Source organism: Calidris pugnax, unplaced genomic scaffold, assembly GCF_001431845.1.
Source record: "Calidris pugnax isolate Ruff unplaced genomic scaffold, ASM143184v1 scaffold153, whole genome shotgun sequence".
Taxonomy (NCBI): domain Eukaryota; kingdom Metazoa; phylum Chordata; class Aves; order Charadriiformes; family Scolopacidae; genus Calidris; species Calidris pugnax.
In genome coordinates, this window is record NW_015090999.1 from 8,260,900 (window position 1) to 8,278,431 (window position 17,532).

General features: G+C 38.6%; 1 protein-coding gene across 3 annotated transcripts in view; it reads right to left on the reverse strand.

Annotated features, from left to right (window-relative positions):
* The window catches only part of NDFIP2 (Nedd4 family interacting protein 2), a 44,794-nt gene extending 27,504 nt beyond the window's left edge, over positions 1-17,290 (reverse strand). For 2 of the 3 annotated variants that reach the window (XM_014955512.1, XM_014955511.1), the window contains exon 1: positions 17,210-17,290. In XM_014955512.1, coding sequence (XP_014810998.1) covers positions 17,210-17,275 — 66 coding nt within the window. In that variant the 5' untranslated portion in view covers positions 17,276-17,290. Of the gene's footprint in view, positions 1-14,678; positions 14,700-17,209 lie in introns of those variants that run through there. The other variant, XM_014955513.1, reaches the window with a different exon arrangement.
* Between the last annotated feature and the right edge of the window lie 242 nt (positions 17,291-17,532).

Genomic DNA, 17,532 nt, shown 5'->3' on the forward strand with positions numbered 1-17,532 from the left:
TAGCTAAATTGATAGTGTTTCAAATATGAATCAAACTTCAAGAAGAAAGAGTACTAGCATTAAACAAAAAAACTGCTAGTTGACACTAGTGTGAACTACAAGATGCCCAGAAGGCAGCTGCTGAAGCTCCATATTTAAAACCCAGGAAATAAAATTAGTAAATTGAACATATCTGAAAAAAATAATTCTGTAACTTCAAATTGGTAGTTTCTATGAACAACTTGCAGAAAAATATTATTTTAATTTCAACAGCAAAGTATTAAGGATATATCTACATTAATTTCATATTAGGTAAAGTACAATCAGATTACTGGAAAAAGCACATTCTCAGAAGAAAGAATATTAAATTCTCTGTTAAGTAGCATAACATTCATACCAAAATTGTTTTATATGCAGAGTATATCAAAGTGCACAGAATGGCTGAGATTGGAAGGGACCTCTGGAGGCCAACTGGTCCAACCCCACTGTTCAAGCATGGCCACCTAGAGCCAGTTGTCCAGGACCATGTCCTGATGGCTTCCGAGTATCGTACTGGGCAGACCAGACCTGGGCACAGCTCTGTGGCCTCACCAATGCCCAACAGAGGGGATGGGTCACCTTAACCTAATGGCAATGCTTTGCCCAGTGCAGCCCAAGGTACCATTGGCTTTCTCTGCTGCAAGGGCACACCTGCTGGCTCATGTTCAAGTTCTGCACGTTACAAATCCTGTGCTTTTCTTCCTAATGAAAAACTAAGGATAACAGCAGGAATTAAAAGCGTAGAAGACATTCCTACAGCCGGCAGGTAAATTGAAAAGATGTTCAAGGGAAAACAGAAAATGCTTCAGAAGAAATTAGTGCAACAGACCAACTTCATGCAATTTTCATATGGCTCCTACCCCACGCTTCTCTTTAAATATATCAAATTAGAAGAAGCGACAGCGTTACTTGCTAAAGCATTTTTAATTGTTTTTCAGGAGTCCTTCCAAATACTGTATTCCAAGAACAGTTTAAAGGGTTAATCTAGAAATATGAACTACATATATATGCACACACATATGTAAGGAAATATATACACAGGCACAATACACACACAAGCACATACTATTAAGAAGTCACCTTCAATGGAACTGATAGGGGTTATTGAGGGGTTTGCGGTACTGAGCAATCAGGCCATTGAATGGCTAATGAGCAATCCTAAAAAAAGTAGTAATTTGAGAAATATGTATAGCAATTTAGAGTAGTTAAGGCCAAAGAAAACAAAATCACTTCAAAAGAACCCAATGTATTTTAGGGATACAGAAAGCACGCGAGAAGACAAAAACACTCAATTCTAAAAATATCGAGCAGGTCAGAAAAACAGCCTGAGAGCTACAAATGTTATGGTTCTAAATTAAGCACTATCATTCACAAGAAAAATCTAGTATTGCAATGGATACAGCTAAAATAAAATAATTTTTAAAATAAAACTTATGAAGCAATGAAACAAATAACAGCACATTACTGGCACACTTCTACACTAATGGCTGGTACGCCCACCCTCATCTGGGATGTGTGTGTAGTCCTGACCACCCCACCACAACAACCCGGTCCATGAGCAGGGGAAGAAGTAAAGCCTAGTTAATGGATTTCTGTCTGTTACCTCCATTCTTCCTCTCCTTTCGTCCCCCACTTCAACCACCCTACCAAGCCATAGCACGCGCTGTCGCTATCCTGAAGACACACAGAGATCCAACAGCAGCTCATTGGTCGAAGAGCATGTTACTACTCAAAATCCACTTTGCCATTTCCGAAGAAATTAATTTTGTGTCTTCTACCCACTTTCAAGAAAGTTCCCTTTCTCCAAATTTTCTGCAATTTAGTAATAGTTACAACTGATGAAAGTAACATGAGGACGGGAGAAGACCACATGCATGGGACTTCTTGCCTTCAAAAACTGAGTTAACAAATCATTCAATTATTATAGCAACTCCAATTAGGAAACAGAAAAATTCCATCCTAAGGACTTCATACAAAAGAGTCCCGTTATGTCCTTTAGTGCATTCAAAAGGTCTTTACTTTGTAGGGCTTTTATTCAGGGACCAAGCATTTCTATTCATCCTGTCTTCTACTATACAGACCTTCGAGAAATTCTGAAAGGCATCAAGGTTATCCTAATGCAGCAACTTCAAGAAAAATCATGACTCCTTACAGAACACCCCGTCATAAAAACCATAAGAAGTGAACTAAGCAGCTTGAGTGTTTACACCTAAAATAATAAACACAAGTTGTTCCATGAATAGAAACCAGCTTTCGTTGGTTCTTGTTCAATAACTAGTCCTGTCTGCTAGTCTCTCCTCAAGGCAGTAACTTCAGCTCCTCTCAGGGGACTCCACTGGGGTAAAACCCAAACCAAGACAATAAAAGGCCACAACTGCAGCAGAACCTGCCCCAGCAAGGTGGAAATTTCACCTATTCCAGCAGCACAGACAGCGGTGGTTGTATCCTTCTGTCTTGCAGCAACTCTGCCTTGTCTTCGCAGGGCACTGCTGCTCCTCTGTGGGGTCACCAGTTTGCTTGAAACCAGTAAGAACCCAGCTACCTTTGAGCCTCCCCCTTCCCGTTTAATTTTGGCTCATACTGGCTGGTAAATTTAGAAGTTATTTTTGGAGACAGGGGAAGAAGAGGCCTGACACTCTGCATAGGTTCCATTGCCATAGAAACCAAGCTAAAAACACTCAGAAGGGAACAGAACGCGTCTGTTTCAATGCCTTACTTGTGCTACATACTTAAATGTTACCTGACATATATTTAACATCACAAGTCTAGAAATCATATCTAAGATACTTTTTTTCCCAATAGTAAGAGTATTTTGCCCACTTCTTTAATTAAAGGACTAAGCAGAACTCAACAGTTCATCATCCTAACCCCCTCCTAAGCCCCTGATGAACCTTTATATGGTAGTAAGCAATACAGCTGATTTTGCCAAAATTACAGTCAGAATAACTGCCAAGACCTGTTAAACTACAGACAACTATAAATTAGTACCTTTCCCTGCCCCCCTACCCTCACACTTTAAAAGCAGGACACAAAGGCATTTTTTTCCTTCACATTTTAGCCTGGGTGCTGGGTAACTGGCTGTCTGTATGGAGCTTTACAATTATAAAAAAAGTTATTAGACATACTACTCTTAAACTGTTTACACAAGTATTTTAATTTCTGCTTTCGCAGCCCTCGAACTACAGAACATGACAGGCTCAAAAGTCATGATGCTCATATTCTCAAGATATATCTCTGTTAGGACACTTAGAATTCAAAGTTCAATCGAGGAGCAATGACCCTTCTGCAACCAATGACTCAGAATCTCATGGTAACTACTAAGAAGCATACAATACAGAAAAAAAAATTAGTTTCCTTCATATGATTCTTACCCTATGCCATCTTCAGTTTCTTTCCTAGAAAAGCTCTATAAAACAATGATTCACTATTTCATTTCAAAATATAAAAATCAATGTCAGACCTTTCAGCACGAAAATATTGTGGAAAGTACAGATACCTGTATAATTTTTAATATTTATTTTAAATTAATAATTTCTTTAAAGAAGTACTGCCATCTCCTCCTGTAATTTATTTCCTTAAGTCTGCTATTTTGTGTAATTATTTACAAAATAACCAGATGTAATGCCTGAAATCAGCTGACATCCTTCAAAAAATACGAACCTCAAGAAAGTGCTTAGTACAGAAGTCTTTACTGAGGGGACTGGTGGGGATGCTTTTACTCTTTAGGCGTTTTAAAATAAGAGCTTAAACTGGGAGGAAGATCTCATTCTATACTTACTCTTCTCATTTACCTGTAGACAGGGATTTTGTCTGACCTACAAAAGTTTTCTTGCCTGGATAAATAGAATTGGCTTCATTTGTGGTGAACTGACTGATTGTGCAAGAGTGGCAATATAGGCAAGTTAGTAAAATATGTCAATTTAAAAAAAAAAAAACTGGGGGAAATGATATATTAAGATGTCTTAGATCATCTGTACCATACGTACACAAGATTAGAATGATGTTTTCTGACAAAGTGCATCAAAGGAGCACATGCCAGCTCTAGTCATACTCATGGCGTAATACATACAAACAGCACTCAGTCTTTTCTTGTTACCTGATTTTATGCACATTTCAAAAGCTGTTGTTTTCCCATTTCATAAATTACGATTTACAGAAATCAGTACATTGCAAAAATTTTGCAACATAATTAACTTCAACAGCAAATTGCAAGCATTAAAAAAAATTACCTTTATAAACATATACTATTTTCACACTATTTACATGATTTCTTTAGCGTAGCATAAAATTATGCAGAAGATACTACCGTACAGGGAAAAAAAAACCCCAACAAAACAACAAACCAAAACCAAAATCAACTAGCCAGTTTTCTTTCCCTCCTTCCTTTTATACCTTTATTACCAGCTCATCTTGGAAAAAAAAAATTACTTTTAGGTAAGTTTTTGACTAAGTTTTGGTAGTGATGGTTCTGCCTGGGTCACCAGAGCTTCACAGCTTTCTCACTAGCAATCTTAAATCACGAGCACTCTTAATGTGTCCTCCTTTCTAGCCTTCCAAATGATATTACAATTATGTTTTGGAAGAAGCTTGGCCCCTCCAGCTTTGACCTCACACTAACCAACTCATGGCTTGTTTCAAATTGCATAAAACCAAATATAATATATAGAAACCCTGTAATGCTGGGCCTAATATTATGCTTTAAGTACAAGTATGGAGACAACTAAGTAGATCATGCAAGTTCAACCTTTGTAGGCAAACCAGCCAGTTGGTACTCTCCAAAAAGCAACACTCTTAACAAGAGAGATTCAACTCTACTTGGCAGAAATTAGCACTTTGGTCTTCCAGAGTCAGTTTTTCAGACTATGCCAAAAGGTCAACCAAAAAAATATCTATTTACTGCAGCTTCTAGTGCTGGAGAGAAGGGTGTGGAAGACTTAAGACTGCTTGTGCAAAAAGTATTTCAGCATTTCTGCATTAGATTCATGACATCTTCCATACTGCTGCACGGGTATTTATTTCACTGAAATTCTACCATAGTAAGTATTAGAAGTGTAACCAACAGCAGGTTAAAGAGAAAAATGCTATCATCTTCATTAAGCTTTCAGGAAGCTTCTCCCCTCTTTATGTTACACCTGATGTTTTCATTTGCTGAAAAATTCAGAAGTCTTTTACACCTGCCTACTTGTAATGATTTGTAAATCTGTCTTAAACTGCTCCCTACAAATAAGGTCCTACTCAGACGGAGGCTTGAAAGCAGAATTGTTTACCTACATAAAAACAATTTCACTTGAACAAATATAGGCTATGTACTAAATACTTGTTTTGTAACCACATTTTGCATTTTTTCAGCGCTAGTAGTCTAAAAATAAGTTTATTCATCTGTAAATAGCTAAGCATTAATCTTGGGATTTTCAAGGAAAAAAAACCCAAAGGAAATCTCAAAATAAAATTTAATTCTAAACTTGTTACAAAAATACTTCATGTTAGAGACAGCTTTGACCTCTGCTTCCCTATCTCTATTGTTTCTGAATGACACAAAATAGTCCCTACAGCTCACGCTATTGACTATTACTTCTTTATTTTTAGAAAAAACCCATAAAACCTATACCATTAACCCATAAACGCCACTCAAGTGCTAAAATCAATCAACCCTAATTTAGGTCACTAGTAGCCACTGGACAATCAAAATCAAAACCAATAATCTGTAATTACACTTAGATAAAAATTATAAGAGCAGAAGAGATAACGAAATGCTTCTACAAAATAAGTGGTTTAGTTTTCTTGTTTATCAGAAAAAAAACCCAAAACACACCATATCCACAATGGCCTCTGAAAGAAATATTTCACAATTCTTAAGGGAAAAAAACCACAATCATATTGCATTTTAACTTACTAGCTTTCTCCTCAGCATCAGTTTTTATCTTCTACCAATAGGGCAGTTTACAACATCATGCCTTTTTCTTCAAATTCCTGTTGTAACACAAACTTACCACAAACCCATGCAGACCAGATTGTTAATTTCCCAGCTAAGTAGGAAGGCAGCTATTTGCAGTTCAGCACCAAAAGCAATCTCTCCTAAAACACATCCTGGCCACAGCCACAACACTCCAGAGAAACATCATCCTCTAGAGACTGCGGAGACTTCAAATTAATAAATACTCTATTAAAGAACTAAGCAATTTGGCTTATAAGGCACTTCAGTACATTCCAGTAAAACACAAAAGTCCAGTAACTTTCAGCTTTTATGTATTTAAAAATAACTAATGAAATCTGATCAGAATTTATAACTGCACAGAACAGATCCACATCATTTTTCCCCACCATCCCATCAATTGGCAAGTATCAACTATCACATTCCCAGATCTAGCAACAGCCCTTCAAGAAAGTGAAGTGGGTTTGGTAGGTTGTGGTTGTTTATTTTTTTCTCTCCTCCTTCATGCATCTCTGCAGAAAATTTTCAAGAGCAGTCAATATGTTAGAAGGTCAAAGGTGTAAAATCTGCAGTAGAGGCAGGAAAGCAGAACAGAAGTCCACTGCTGCCATTCCACAGCTGTGTAGAAATACCAAGTGTGTCTGCTAAATAAGGATTAGGTGCCATGGAAACCCACAACCTCTGGAGGCAAATTCTGCCGAAAAGAATCCAAAGAGATTTATACCCAATGTTGTTGAAAAATATGTTGCAACAGAATGGCTTTTCTGCCAGAGTGAGACTCCTCATGCAAAATTAAAGTGATCCATAGCAATTGAAAGTGTTTTACATAAACTGCATTTAAGTGACAGTTAAATCGTTTTAGTCAGTTCTCTTTAACTAGGGATCTGTAACCTATTGGATTTTTCAATCTTTTTCCTTTAAAGTGAAGCTTATAAGCATGTTGGGGAAATAAAAAAACCCTCATAAAAAAATCCCCAAAACCACACAGAATGGTGACCAGGACTTTGTAAAGGAAAAAAAAAAAATGAACTAAGCATTATATACATATAAAATGTGTGTGCGTGTAGATCTCACTCTCACCCCCTTCATCCCAATGGCAACTTTCCATGCAGCATTTTACTTGCTCTTTCATTTTCTGGGGATTATAATCCAGATTTAAGCAACTAATTATGCATTTAACAGCATACACATGTGCATTCATTCCCTGTGGCTTCTAGGACATCTATTCCTTCCCATCCCCCAGGTTAACAGCAAAAGTGGAACTATTAGTAGAGGACAGTAACATACCTTGGGTCAATATGAGAACTCTTTTAGAAAAGTAAATATTCCGAGACAAACTCTACTAGAAGCGTAGAGTTATTCTTTAAAAGACTTCCATTTCTCTCTGTTTAATTCTTTTAGGTTTCTTCTCTACTAAAGAATTACTCAGAAACAATTCTGAATACTGGAATTTCGGTATGATACAAACAGATATATGCTTGATATTTATTGTAAATTATAAATCAAGCTAGCTTCCAAGAGTTTTTCCTATTGCATGGTTATAGGAATTAGTTGTGAAATTGGTGAACAAATACCTGAAGTCTCTTATACTAATAAAGACTGTGGCTGGGACCAACATTTTTCAAATTTTCAAAAAAAAAGCTTCCACTAGTTACTCTAGAATTTAGAAGCTACTAAAAAGATTACTAGGTACCATGTAGCCTCTGTTTGTCAAACAGTAACTCGAGAACAGCTCAAGCAACTGGTTTAAGTTCTATAAACAAAGTACAAAATAAGGCTCTTCTCCTTGAAGACTTTCTAGTTAGAAGTCAGAGTGTATAACACAGACCCATTAATAAAACAGCAGCATGTTATTGAGACCAGCGGTGAGGCTAAGGAGGTGTTCCATCTCCAACATAATCATCAGAAGATACATGGACAGCACACACACCTTAGTCATTTATTTGCCAACTATTTTCTCCAGGCTCCCCCAACATTCACAGCTGTTATTTATGGCTAGTGAAGTCTATATCTCTGCCTATTCCATTTGCATCTGTTATGGTTTTGATGTGTGTGAATTTGCCTTCCTGTATCTGCTAGTGCTATCTGCCTCAATGATCTTGCACATTAACAAACTGCACCTGGGACGTGGCAATCCCAGGCACAAATACAGGTTGGGTGGAGAATGGCTAGAGAGCAGTCCTGAGGAGAAGGATTTGGGGGTGTTGGTGGATGAGAAGCTCAACATGAGCCGGCAAGGTGCACTGGCAGCCCAGAAAGCCAACCGCATCCTGGGCTGCATCAAGAGAAGCGTGGCCAGCAGGTCACAGGAGGTGATTCTGCCCCTCTGCTCTGCGCTCGTGAGACCCCACCTGGAGCACTGTGTCCAGCTTTGGAGTCCTCAACACAGGAAGGACATGGACCTGTTGGAACGGGTCCAGCGAAGGGCCACAAAGATGATCAGAATGATGGAGCACATCTCCTATGAAGACAGGCTGAGAGAGTTGGGGTTGTTCAGCCTGGAGAAGAGAAGGCTCCAGGGAGACCTTATAGCAGTCTTTCAATATCTGAAGGAAGCCTACAGGAGAGATGGGGAGGGACTCTTTGTCAGGAAGTGTAGTGACAGGACAAGGGGTAATGGTTTTAAATCGAAAGAGGGGAGATTTAGATTAGATACTAGAAAGAAATTCTTTACTGTGAGAGTGGTGAGACACTGGAACAGGTTGCCCAGAGAAGCTGTGGATGCCCCATCCCTGGAGGTGTTCAAGGCCAGGCTGGATGGGGCTTTGAGCAACCTGCTCTAGTGGGAGGTGTCCCTGCCCATGGCAGGGGGGTTGGAACTAGATGATTTTTAAGGTCCCTTCCAACTCTAACCATTCTATGATTCTATGCATATGTTTGCTTCTCCTTGTCTTTTCTGTGATTCAACCCAAATTTCAGCGAGTGCTCTCCCATTTTAATCTTGCACAATTTGGTGAATAACAGCTCCGCAACTGCTATGTCCACTGCCTTGGTGACTTTTTAAAGTGTTCATCACTTTCAACTGCCACCACCCATTTCAGATACCACTTTTAAGAAGGCAGCTTCCCTTTCACCTTCTGTAGCTCCTCTTATGAGATCCCAAAATGGCGTATACAGCGCCCAGGTTTCACACAGGGATGCTTCCTGTTCATTCTCACTGTCTTCCCTGATGATGGACAACGGTTTATCAGGATTTATTGGCAGCTGCCACAAACCAACAGCTTCAGCAGACCATCAGTGACAGCTCCAAGAATTGCAAGTCGAAAGGTCATGTCTTTACTTAACAGCAGCTTTATAGAACCAGTTCAGAAAACAGATCCCAGTCACTCTAAAGTCGCACAGAACATACAAAACAAGTAAACCATAAAAGCAGAGGTAATAGCAAAGCCTGTAAAATTAGGAAACGGACAGGGATGTCACCAAGAGCAAACTCAATATTCAACAGTTATCTCCTGCTTCCATTTTAGCCTACGTTCATCTGGGCTGAAAAAAAAAAAAATAAAAAAAAAAAAATCAATGTCGATTGAAAGAGCCGAGCATTTCTCTAAATATAATATGCCTGTTTCACTTAAAAGTCCAAGTACAGTAGGAAGGTTCAGGCACAACCCTTCCTAATGGAGAACACTCCAGGAAAATGCTAGAAATGGCAAATTCATTTTGGGGGGGGAGGGAGGAGGGATAAAGAAAAATAGGGATTATTTTTTTTCTGGAGAAGTATCATGGTAACTAAACTGCAGGAACATACAGTTGAGATTTGATTTGAGAGATGTAGGCAAAAATGACTCTCGAGTTTGTTTCCTGTATCACAGCTAAGTAAATGTCTTCAAAAATTCTGCAGTAAAACTCTAAGAAAAATTTCATATGTCTCAACTTTACTGACAACACAGAGGTTTTATTGCTTGTGCATTTGAATAAAGCTAGTTAAGCAGAAAGAGTTTCCTACTTTATAGTACCGGTTAGCCCAAAATGAAATCATTAATTCAATAATACCTACATCAGAGGATATTATTAATCAATAAGAGCAAACCCTCTTTATTCTTATTACAAGGTCAATTGTGCCTGACTTTTCAGTATATCTCATTTTCTTAGTAACTGGAAAATGGAGTATTCAAGCTCCTCAATTTAAGATATCAGTAAATCAAATCATTAGAGAGATAATACAGACAGAAATTTCAACAGCTTAAAAAAACCCCACACACACATTAGACCAGCTGAACATGCTTTTTATGCATTGCATGCAGAAGAACAGGCTCTACTAAAAAGATTCTCATTTTGATTTGTGGTCTTCTTTCTCTTCCATCCACTATGGGACTCACAGCTTTAATAAAGTTTAGCAGCAAAGATAAACACAACTCACACAACAATAATGAACGCTAAAGGGCCTTTCTTTAAAGAACGTGTTTTTATGTCTCAACAGATCATATCAAGTTTTTTCAACCCTACTGTTAGAGCTAAAGAGTGTCGACTAAGCATTTTAAAGCAATCCTACAAAATATGTGGCCCAAAGGACAATTCTCTGGATCTCTCAGCTGCTAGAGAGATGATGCATACATCTAGGGGCAGGCACTTTCCAGTAGGTCAGGTTTTTGTGGTTATGAGGCAGCTGAACAAAACCAACAAAAAAAGCAGCAGTCCAGGAAGCTCAGATCATGAGGGGAGAGGAGAAGATGACCTAACTAGTGCTACCTGTATACCACAGGGGATATTAAAAAAAAATAAAAATAAAAACCCCAAACTCAGTAGAAGGCATTGAGGTATGTGAGAAAGGAACATGGGCCACATCGCTCATCATCTGGTGTGGCCCAGTGCTGCAGAGCTTTAGCAAGCTGCTCATTTGTTTGAATTACACACTCTCATTCTAAAATTTGGAAAAGGGTTTGAAGAATATACAGCTTGTGCAACTCTTTTTCCTAATCATTTATTCTACGCATTTGATGCAAGTCAATTTTGTGACCACAACCGTGGAGTTTCAATTAAGAGTCTTAATGCTTCAGTACATTCCTTAGAAATGCCTTAAATACTGTTTCCCTTAAATTCCAAAATATGACAATTACCACAATCAAAACAGACAATCGAACTCGGAACACTCAAGGCTCTCATCCCAATTGTCTCATGCTTTACCCAAGGCATCACTCACTCCTCAAAGATGACAAGTGTTAACTACATGAACCATAACCAAAGCAATGCTTAAATATGAGCTTGTGTTACTTCACAAAAAAAACCAAAAACAACCCAAACAAACAAAAACAACCCCCAAAAAACCAACAAGAAAAAGCAAGTGTTAACTACACAAACCATAACCAAAGCAATGCTTAAACATGAGCTTGTGTTACTTCACAAAAAAAAAAAAACAACCCCCAAAAAACCAACAAGAAAACCACCCTTACTTTCTGCAATAAGGAGATAATTGATACTGTAAGCATCCTTTTGTCAATAACTTTTTCTCAGGCTTTCTCCATGTCACTATTTCAGATTTATCAAGGAAAAGCTAAAAAACATTCAATAATTCAAACTACACGTACACCTTCACCAAGGACATGATTCTGACCTCTCCTACAACAATAATCAGTCAACATTAATAGGATTACTGTCAAAAAGGAAAATATTGTTCAAAGCTAAATATTGTTCAAAAGCACAAAGCAAGTTTGTGAATATGTTAAATTATCATACAATAGTTGGAGACCAAAATTTTGTTCAATTTGTTTACTGGAAAGTCACGTTTTACAAGAAGGAAGATGACAAATCTCTGCCAAGCACCTTGAACAGTAACTCGAAAGAAAAATGGGATTACAAACAGAAATAAAGTAATATTGATAGATATTGACTAGATTTTGTTATGTCTACACCACCCAAAGTTTGGAGGCTTGTTTTCTAGATTGTTCTGTCTATTCCAAACACAGTTGGAGGAGACACAGCCAGGGATGGGGTTGGGGGGTGATTCAATATCTAATGTTTTGGCTATAGAGTGACTGTGAAGTACATTAGACTGTACCAAGTTTAGGCTAATCTTACCCTACGATAACGGAAACGATGCTTAAGTGGAACAAACAGTGAAATGTTAAAATGGAAATATATTTTCCACTTTCACTGTAAAACTCAAAGCCGTAAGGCATCCGCAACCTGACAAATGCTGTGAGCCCCGGCTGCGGGAGTCTGAAATGACTTCAGCACAAAACAGAAGAAGTTAGTCATTTTCATCAAAAACACAGCTGGCAAAGGGGGTGCCCGTTTTACTAAAATCAGCGAGCTGTGACAGCACTTGTCCAGGAAGTGGGAGACCTAAGCCCGAGGCAGCTCAAACCCACAGTCTTGGCTGTGCAATAGCTTCATTTCAGTAGGAACAGTTGGCAGTGCCTCTCCAACATAACAAGTTGCCAATTTTGTATTTTTTTTTATTTTTTTTTATTCATAATCTCTTAGGATTACTTCTCCATTTGAAAATGGCTTGTCTAATGTGGTTGTACATCCATTTGTTCGTTCCTCTTTCCAAAGTAGTTGACGCACCTGAAGTCTAGAAGGAGGTTTGAGGCTACCAAACTCAACACAACCTTCACATCTACGACTGTAAACTAAGCACTGAGGTCTCACAAGGTTAGGCATGATGACATTACCAGTTGCCACATATTCCTTGTTTTATCAATGCTGTCACTAGGAAGAAAGTTTCAAAATAAGCCTAGAGTTAGCCATTTGTCAAAAGTACCTCATTTTCCCCATCCAGAAGATGGCTACTAACATTTTGTATTAAACTAACGCTTGGTTTCTGAGATTAGCTTGATGTGGTTTCTACCGTATTTTTCAGATACGAACACAATGAGAGAGTGCTTAGAGTTTCCCTTTTTAAGAGTAGCATAAAAAGGACATCTAGCTTGGCCACATCACAGCCAACTTCTGCTAACCCTGCTATCTGAAGGCATTTTATTCCTGTTACTGAACTCTTGCCTTTTTTAATAGGATTAGAAGACTTACTAGACGTGGCATGTATGCATGCCACAGCCTGAAGCTGTCTTTTTACATTACAAGACTTAGTGTCACTGCACAGATCAGGTACATCTTCCTTTTGGCTCTGTATGTCTTTCAAGAACTTAAAAATCCCAGTGTTTCACAAGATAGGCTCAGCCACACCAACAGCTTCCTGCTACCAGAAAGGTCACCCCAGTTCCTACTCTCTCCTCCCACACTACCCTTAAGCAAACCCAACCGAGACGTTTGGAGAAAAAATCCCAGTGGAACAACCCAGGTAAGTGTGGCTGGTCTATACTACTCATATCGTGTTGTTCAGTGTGGTAAAACTGGTGCCCTATATAACTAAACCAATTTGTGTGTTGATAAAAACCACCCTATGTCCCTCTGTGCCCACATGAAGAACCAGAAAGCTATTCTAACCACGGTTGTTACTCCTCTTGTACCAGTGAGGCAGCGTTTCTGCCTATGAATCAGACGCAGAGCTGGGTGTTAATCCCCTTGACCCTCTGAAAGAGAGACCCAAAAACCAGCCAGTGATGGCAACACACAAAGTTAGGGCACCCTCCTTTCAATTTACAAAAGGGAATACACAAAAAGGATTGTACCTGTTTGGTACCTCATCACCTTGACTTCGGAGGAACACTCAAAGAGATATGAGGTTCATTTCCTTGTTCATATGAAACATGAAAGTACTTAAAAACTTAACTAAAAAGTGAAAAAAATGTAAAAATGTATTAATTTTTAAACTTTAACTGCATCACTACTCTATCTGCGAACATACCTCAACATTTATAATTTCTCTTCTTCATAAAAAATAGGGAAAAGTGTTTATAAAAACATGAAAGGAATTCTTTCAAGTAAAAACCCATTATGTTTGATAGCCAAATTTGTCACAGGTAGAAATGTTCCAGAAATAAATTCAAAATTTAAAGTGTTTATTATTAAATTCCAAAAAAACAATTAAGATGCAAGGACAGCCCATTCTTTGAAAGTGTCATGCACCTCATTTTAGAAGATCCTCATTTGCTCTTCTAAACTATTAAAGGTCTGTGCTGGGTGTTTTATGTGCAAAAAGCCAGTACACTGAAAAATTTTATCTTCCATGATTAAGAGGTTCATATTACTAAAAATACCCGCACAACTGTCACAAAAAAGCAACAGTAAAGCTTATCACTTAATGCATCTCTACTCAGTATTTTTCAGTGCGATAAATATAGCCCCTAGATGCAGTATTTTATCTTCCAGTTATGACATCACCACTAGATCTGTGGAAAGGAACAGAATTTCCCTAACGTAAGCTAGCTCAATCTGTTCAGTAACACCAATTACATAAGAGTTCTTCAAAAACAATTAATACTATAGAAAATATGCTAGATATAAGCTAGGGGTCTTACATCAAAAGTGTAGAACAAACAATATTTGGGCTTTTATTTGCCAATCTCTATTAGGCTGAGTCCCGTGAAACGAAAGGGAGGAGGAGGAGGAGACATTTCTTTGTGCACATTTCCTGTGTAGGTTGACTTTCATGTGTTTGAGAGCTACAAAGACAACTTGACTTTGACTCAGGTTTTTAACCAGATAACATTGTGAGAGGAAAGAGTCAATGACAACGGAGTTAAGAGGTACAGAAAATTAAGCCTTATCTGAGATAATCATAAAGCTATTCACAACATGTAGCATTACGAAGGCAATGGATTCGAATAAAGCACTTACAGGAGCAATTTTCACCTCTAAACCCTGTTTCTAAAAAGCACACACAACTTACATCCATTCAAGATTCACACACTTTTTAGAAATCACGATTTCTTTATCCCTGTGTAGTGCTATTCAAGAGCAGGCCGCCGTTTCAGAGTCTTGCATCACACATCACTTACAAACTCCACCAAACCCAGATGCTACAGGGGCACAACAAGTTCAGCAACAGCTAAACCGACATCCATGTGGACTGCTGCCTTTGGCTCCATCTGCCCTGGTTTGCTACCTCCCCATTTACCACTCACCCATCTAGCTCCGACCACCCCCTAAATCAAGGAATGATGACTACCTGACCCCAGATTGATAACCCAAAGCTTTAATCAAGAAAGACTGTGGGGGAGTGGTGAGTTGATTGTAATTCTTAAGCAGTTCAGCATGCAAGTCCTGCAGCTTTCTGTGGGATTTCTGTGCCTAAATCACTCATGCTGTGCATGTGAAGTCTTCCCTCATGACTCAGTTATCTGGAAAATCACATTTCACAGAAAAAAAAAAAAAAGGAAAAAAAAAAAAGGCAATCCCGAGCTATATACTTAGCTATTCACCCCGTTTTACGCACTGCAGAAAAGGGCTGCATTTCTTCCACTTTGTTCCAGTGTAGATTCACAAAGCATGATTCAAATCACTTTTTCTGCAAACAAGCTGGACTAGGAGCAAACATTTCAGACAAGACAGCAATGCACAAATTAAGGTCAGATGACAAAGAGCCAGAAAGAAAAAGAATCAGGAGAATAATCACTGAAGAACTTTTATTATAATTTTCCTGAAGTTTATGCCCGAGTCCCCTTACCCAACAAGCAGAATAGAGGACGAAAAATTAAAAAAATATGACACCAAGGAAATGACACAACTGAACTGACTATACCTGTAAAGAATGTAAAACTTAAGACACATTTATCAACAGGACTGCAGCATGCAAGTGACTAAGGGAAAAAAAAAAAAAGAAAAAAAGGAAGTAAAGCAGGACAACAAAGGTTGGCTAATTTACTTCTGATGTCATATTCCTGCAGGGAAGCATGACAAATTCTTACCCATCAATTAGCTGTCTTTTTGCCCTACGAAGAGAGGAGAGAAGAGGAGGGGCAGAAAGCAATACAAACCACACATGCCCGCGGCAGACAGTTACGTAAAGCTGATGCACTGCCTGCTCTTTGCCCACAACACACTCACTTTGCTGCAATTCCAAGTACCAGCTTTTTAACAGTTGCCTGGCTTGAACATTTTTTAACTGCTTTTTCTTTAAAGTGGAGACGCACAAGAAAGAAGATTAAGAACGAAGCTTTAGCGCTGTTTCTGATGGAGATAAAAAAAATAAGAGAAGCTGGGGGTCAGCTTTATGATCTGACATTTTCTGTTTCGTAAGAAGTCATAAAACTGGCTTGTTGTGCTACAGCTCAAAACTCAATTTCCTGCCATTCTTAGTGTCCTTTAACTTACTTGAAGAAATCACAAATGAAAAGAGGCAACAGTGAGACAGCCCCTTCAACTTTGGTGAAGAGCTACTGTCACTGCCAGGAACAGAAATGCAAGTCAGTAATTCTTTTGATAATAACGTACGTCTATAATTCTTTCTATTTAGAAGAGAGCTTGCCCTAAATATGGCAAAACAGATCAGTTACAAGAGCCAGAATGGGTGCAACTAGGAGGGAAAAAAAAAAAACACCCCCCCAAAAAAGCATTTGCTATTATTCACGAGGAAAGGGAAAAAAAAGACAAGACATACAGTGTCATAGCAGAATGGTCAGATTTCATAAGCTTAACACTAGAGAGTGAGACATTCACAAAACTAATGCGATAGTAGGCATATTAAGTCCTATTTCTCTTCTATATTTTGTCCTTAAAAATTAGGACACAACCACAAAATCTGCAATAATCTACTGCTTACTACCTCTCATAGCCATTATGTAAGCAAATATATCACAACACTTAAGATCACATGCTTGAATAATCAGGTGCTAATTAAGTACATCTGCAATCGCCTTGTTCCTTCCATTCTCTGACCCAACACAGTAAGTAAATAACATTACAAAAATCTCAATGCCTAGCAGTCAGCTACAACAGGGAGAAGATAAAACACATGTTCTTTCCTATAGGGCAGTAATCAGTAAGGTCACATTTTAGACTCTGGAGTACATCAGAGACTGAGGTAGCACTTTCATTGTGACTTAACAGCAAATTCTATGGAACTTAAGGTGCTGTAATTGTAAAGGCTTCAGAGAACACTTCCGTAACAAAATTTGATGACACAAACTGACCACAAAGTTTAATAAACACAGGGAACCAACTAAGCCAACTGCTGCTGTCAAATATTAAGGTTAGCCCTTTAGGAGAGCTGCACCAAAGAGCATTTACCCAAAGCTGGGCACCAGCACCGTAGCTGGAAGCTCCTAATCAAATGTAACACAAAAACATTACACAGGCAAATTATTTCTTCATTCCATCTTACCATGTGTTTTCCTACTCCTTTGAGTAATGCGATTAAAATTTCCCTTATATCTGTCTGAAGTTTAACAGCATACACTTTTAAGGCCTTTTAAAACATACCCAGGTCACCTCGGGCCTCAGGGAAGCTAGTGTGTGTAGGCTCTTAAGAAAACGTTCTGCCAGCATTTTTATTCTCCGTCACAAAGGAAGAATGACTTTCCGACTTCTGCTGATTCCAAGCTATGGAAGGGTGGTGCAGAAAAAGAAGTGTGCTGGAAAGCACTGACCCATAAAGCACTTGGCGACCGACTAGCATCCTAAAGGCATACGTCACTCCTGAGAAGTCGCAGGGCCCTAGGTGTGTTCGTCAGCCATATGACAGCCCCAGTATATAATCGTCCAAAAAGCATACACAAATTTCCCCACGCTATAAGACTATCAAA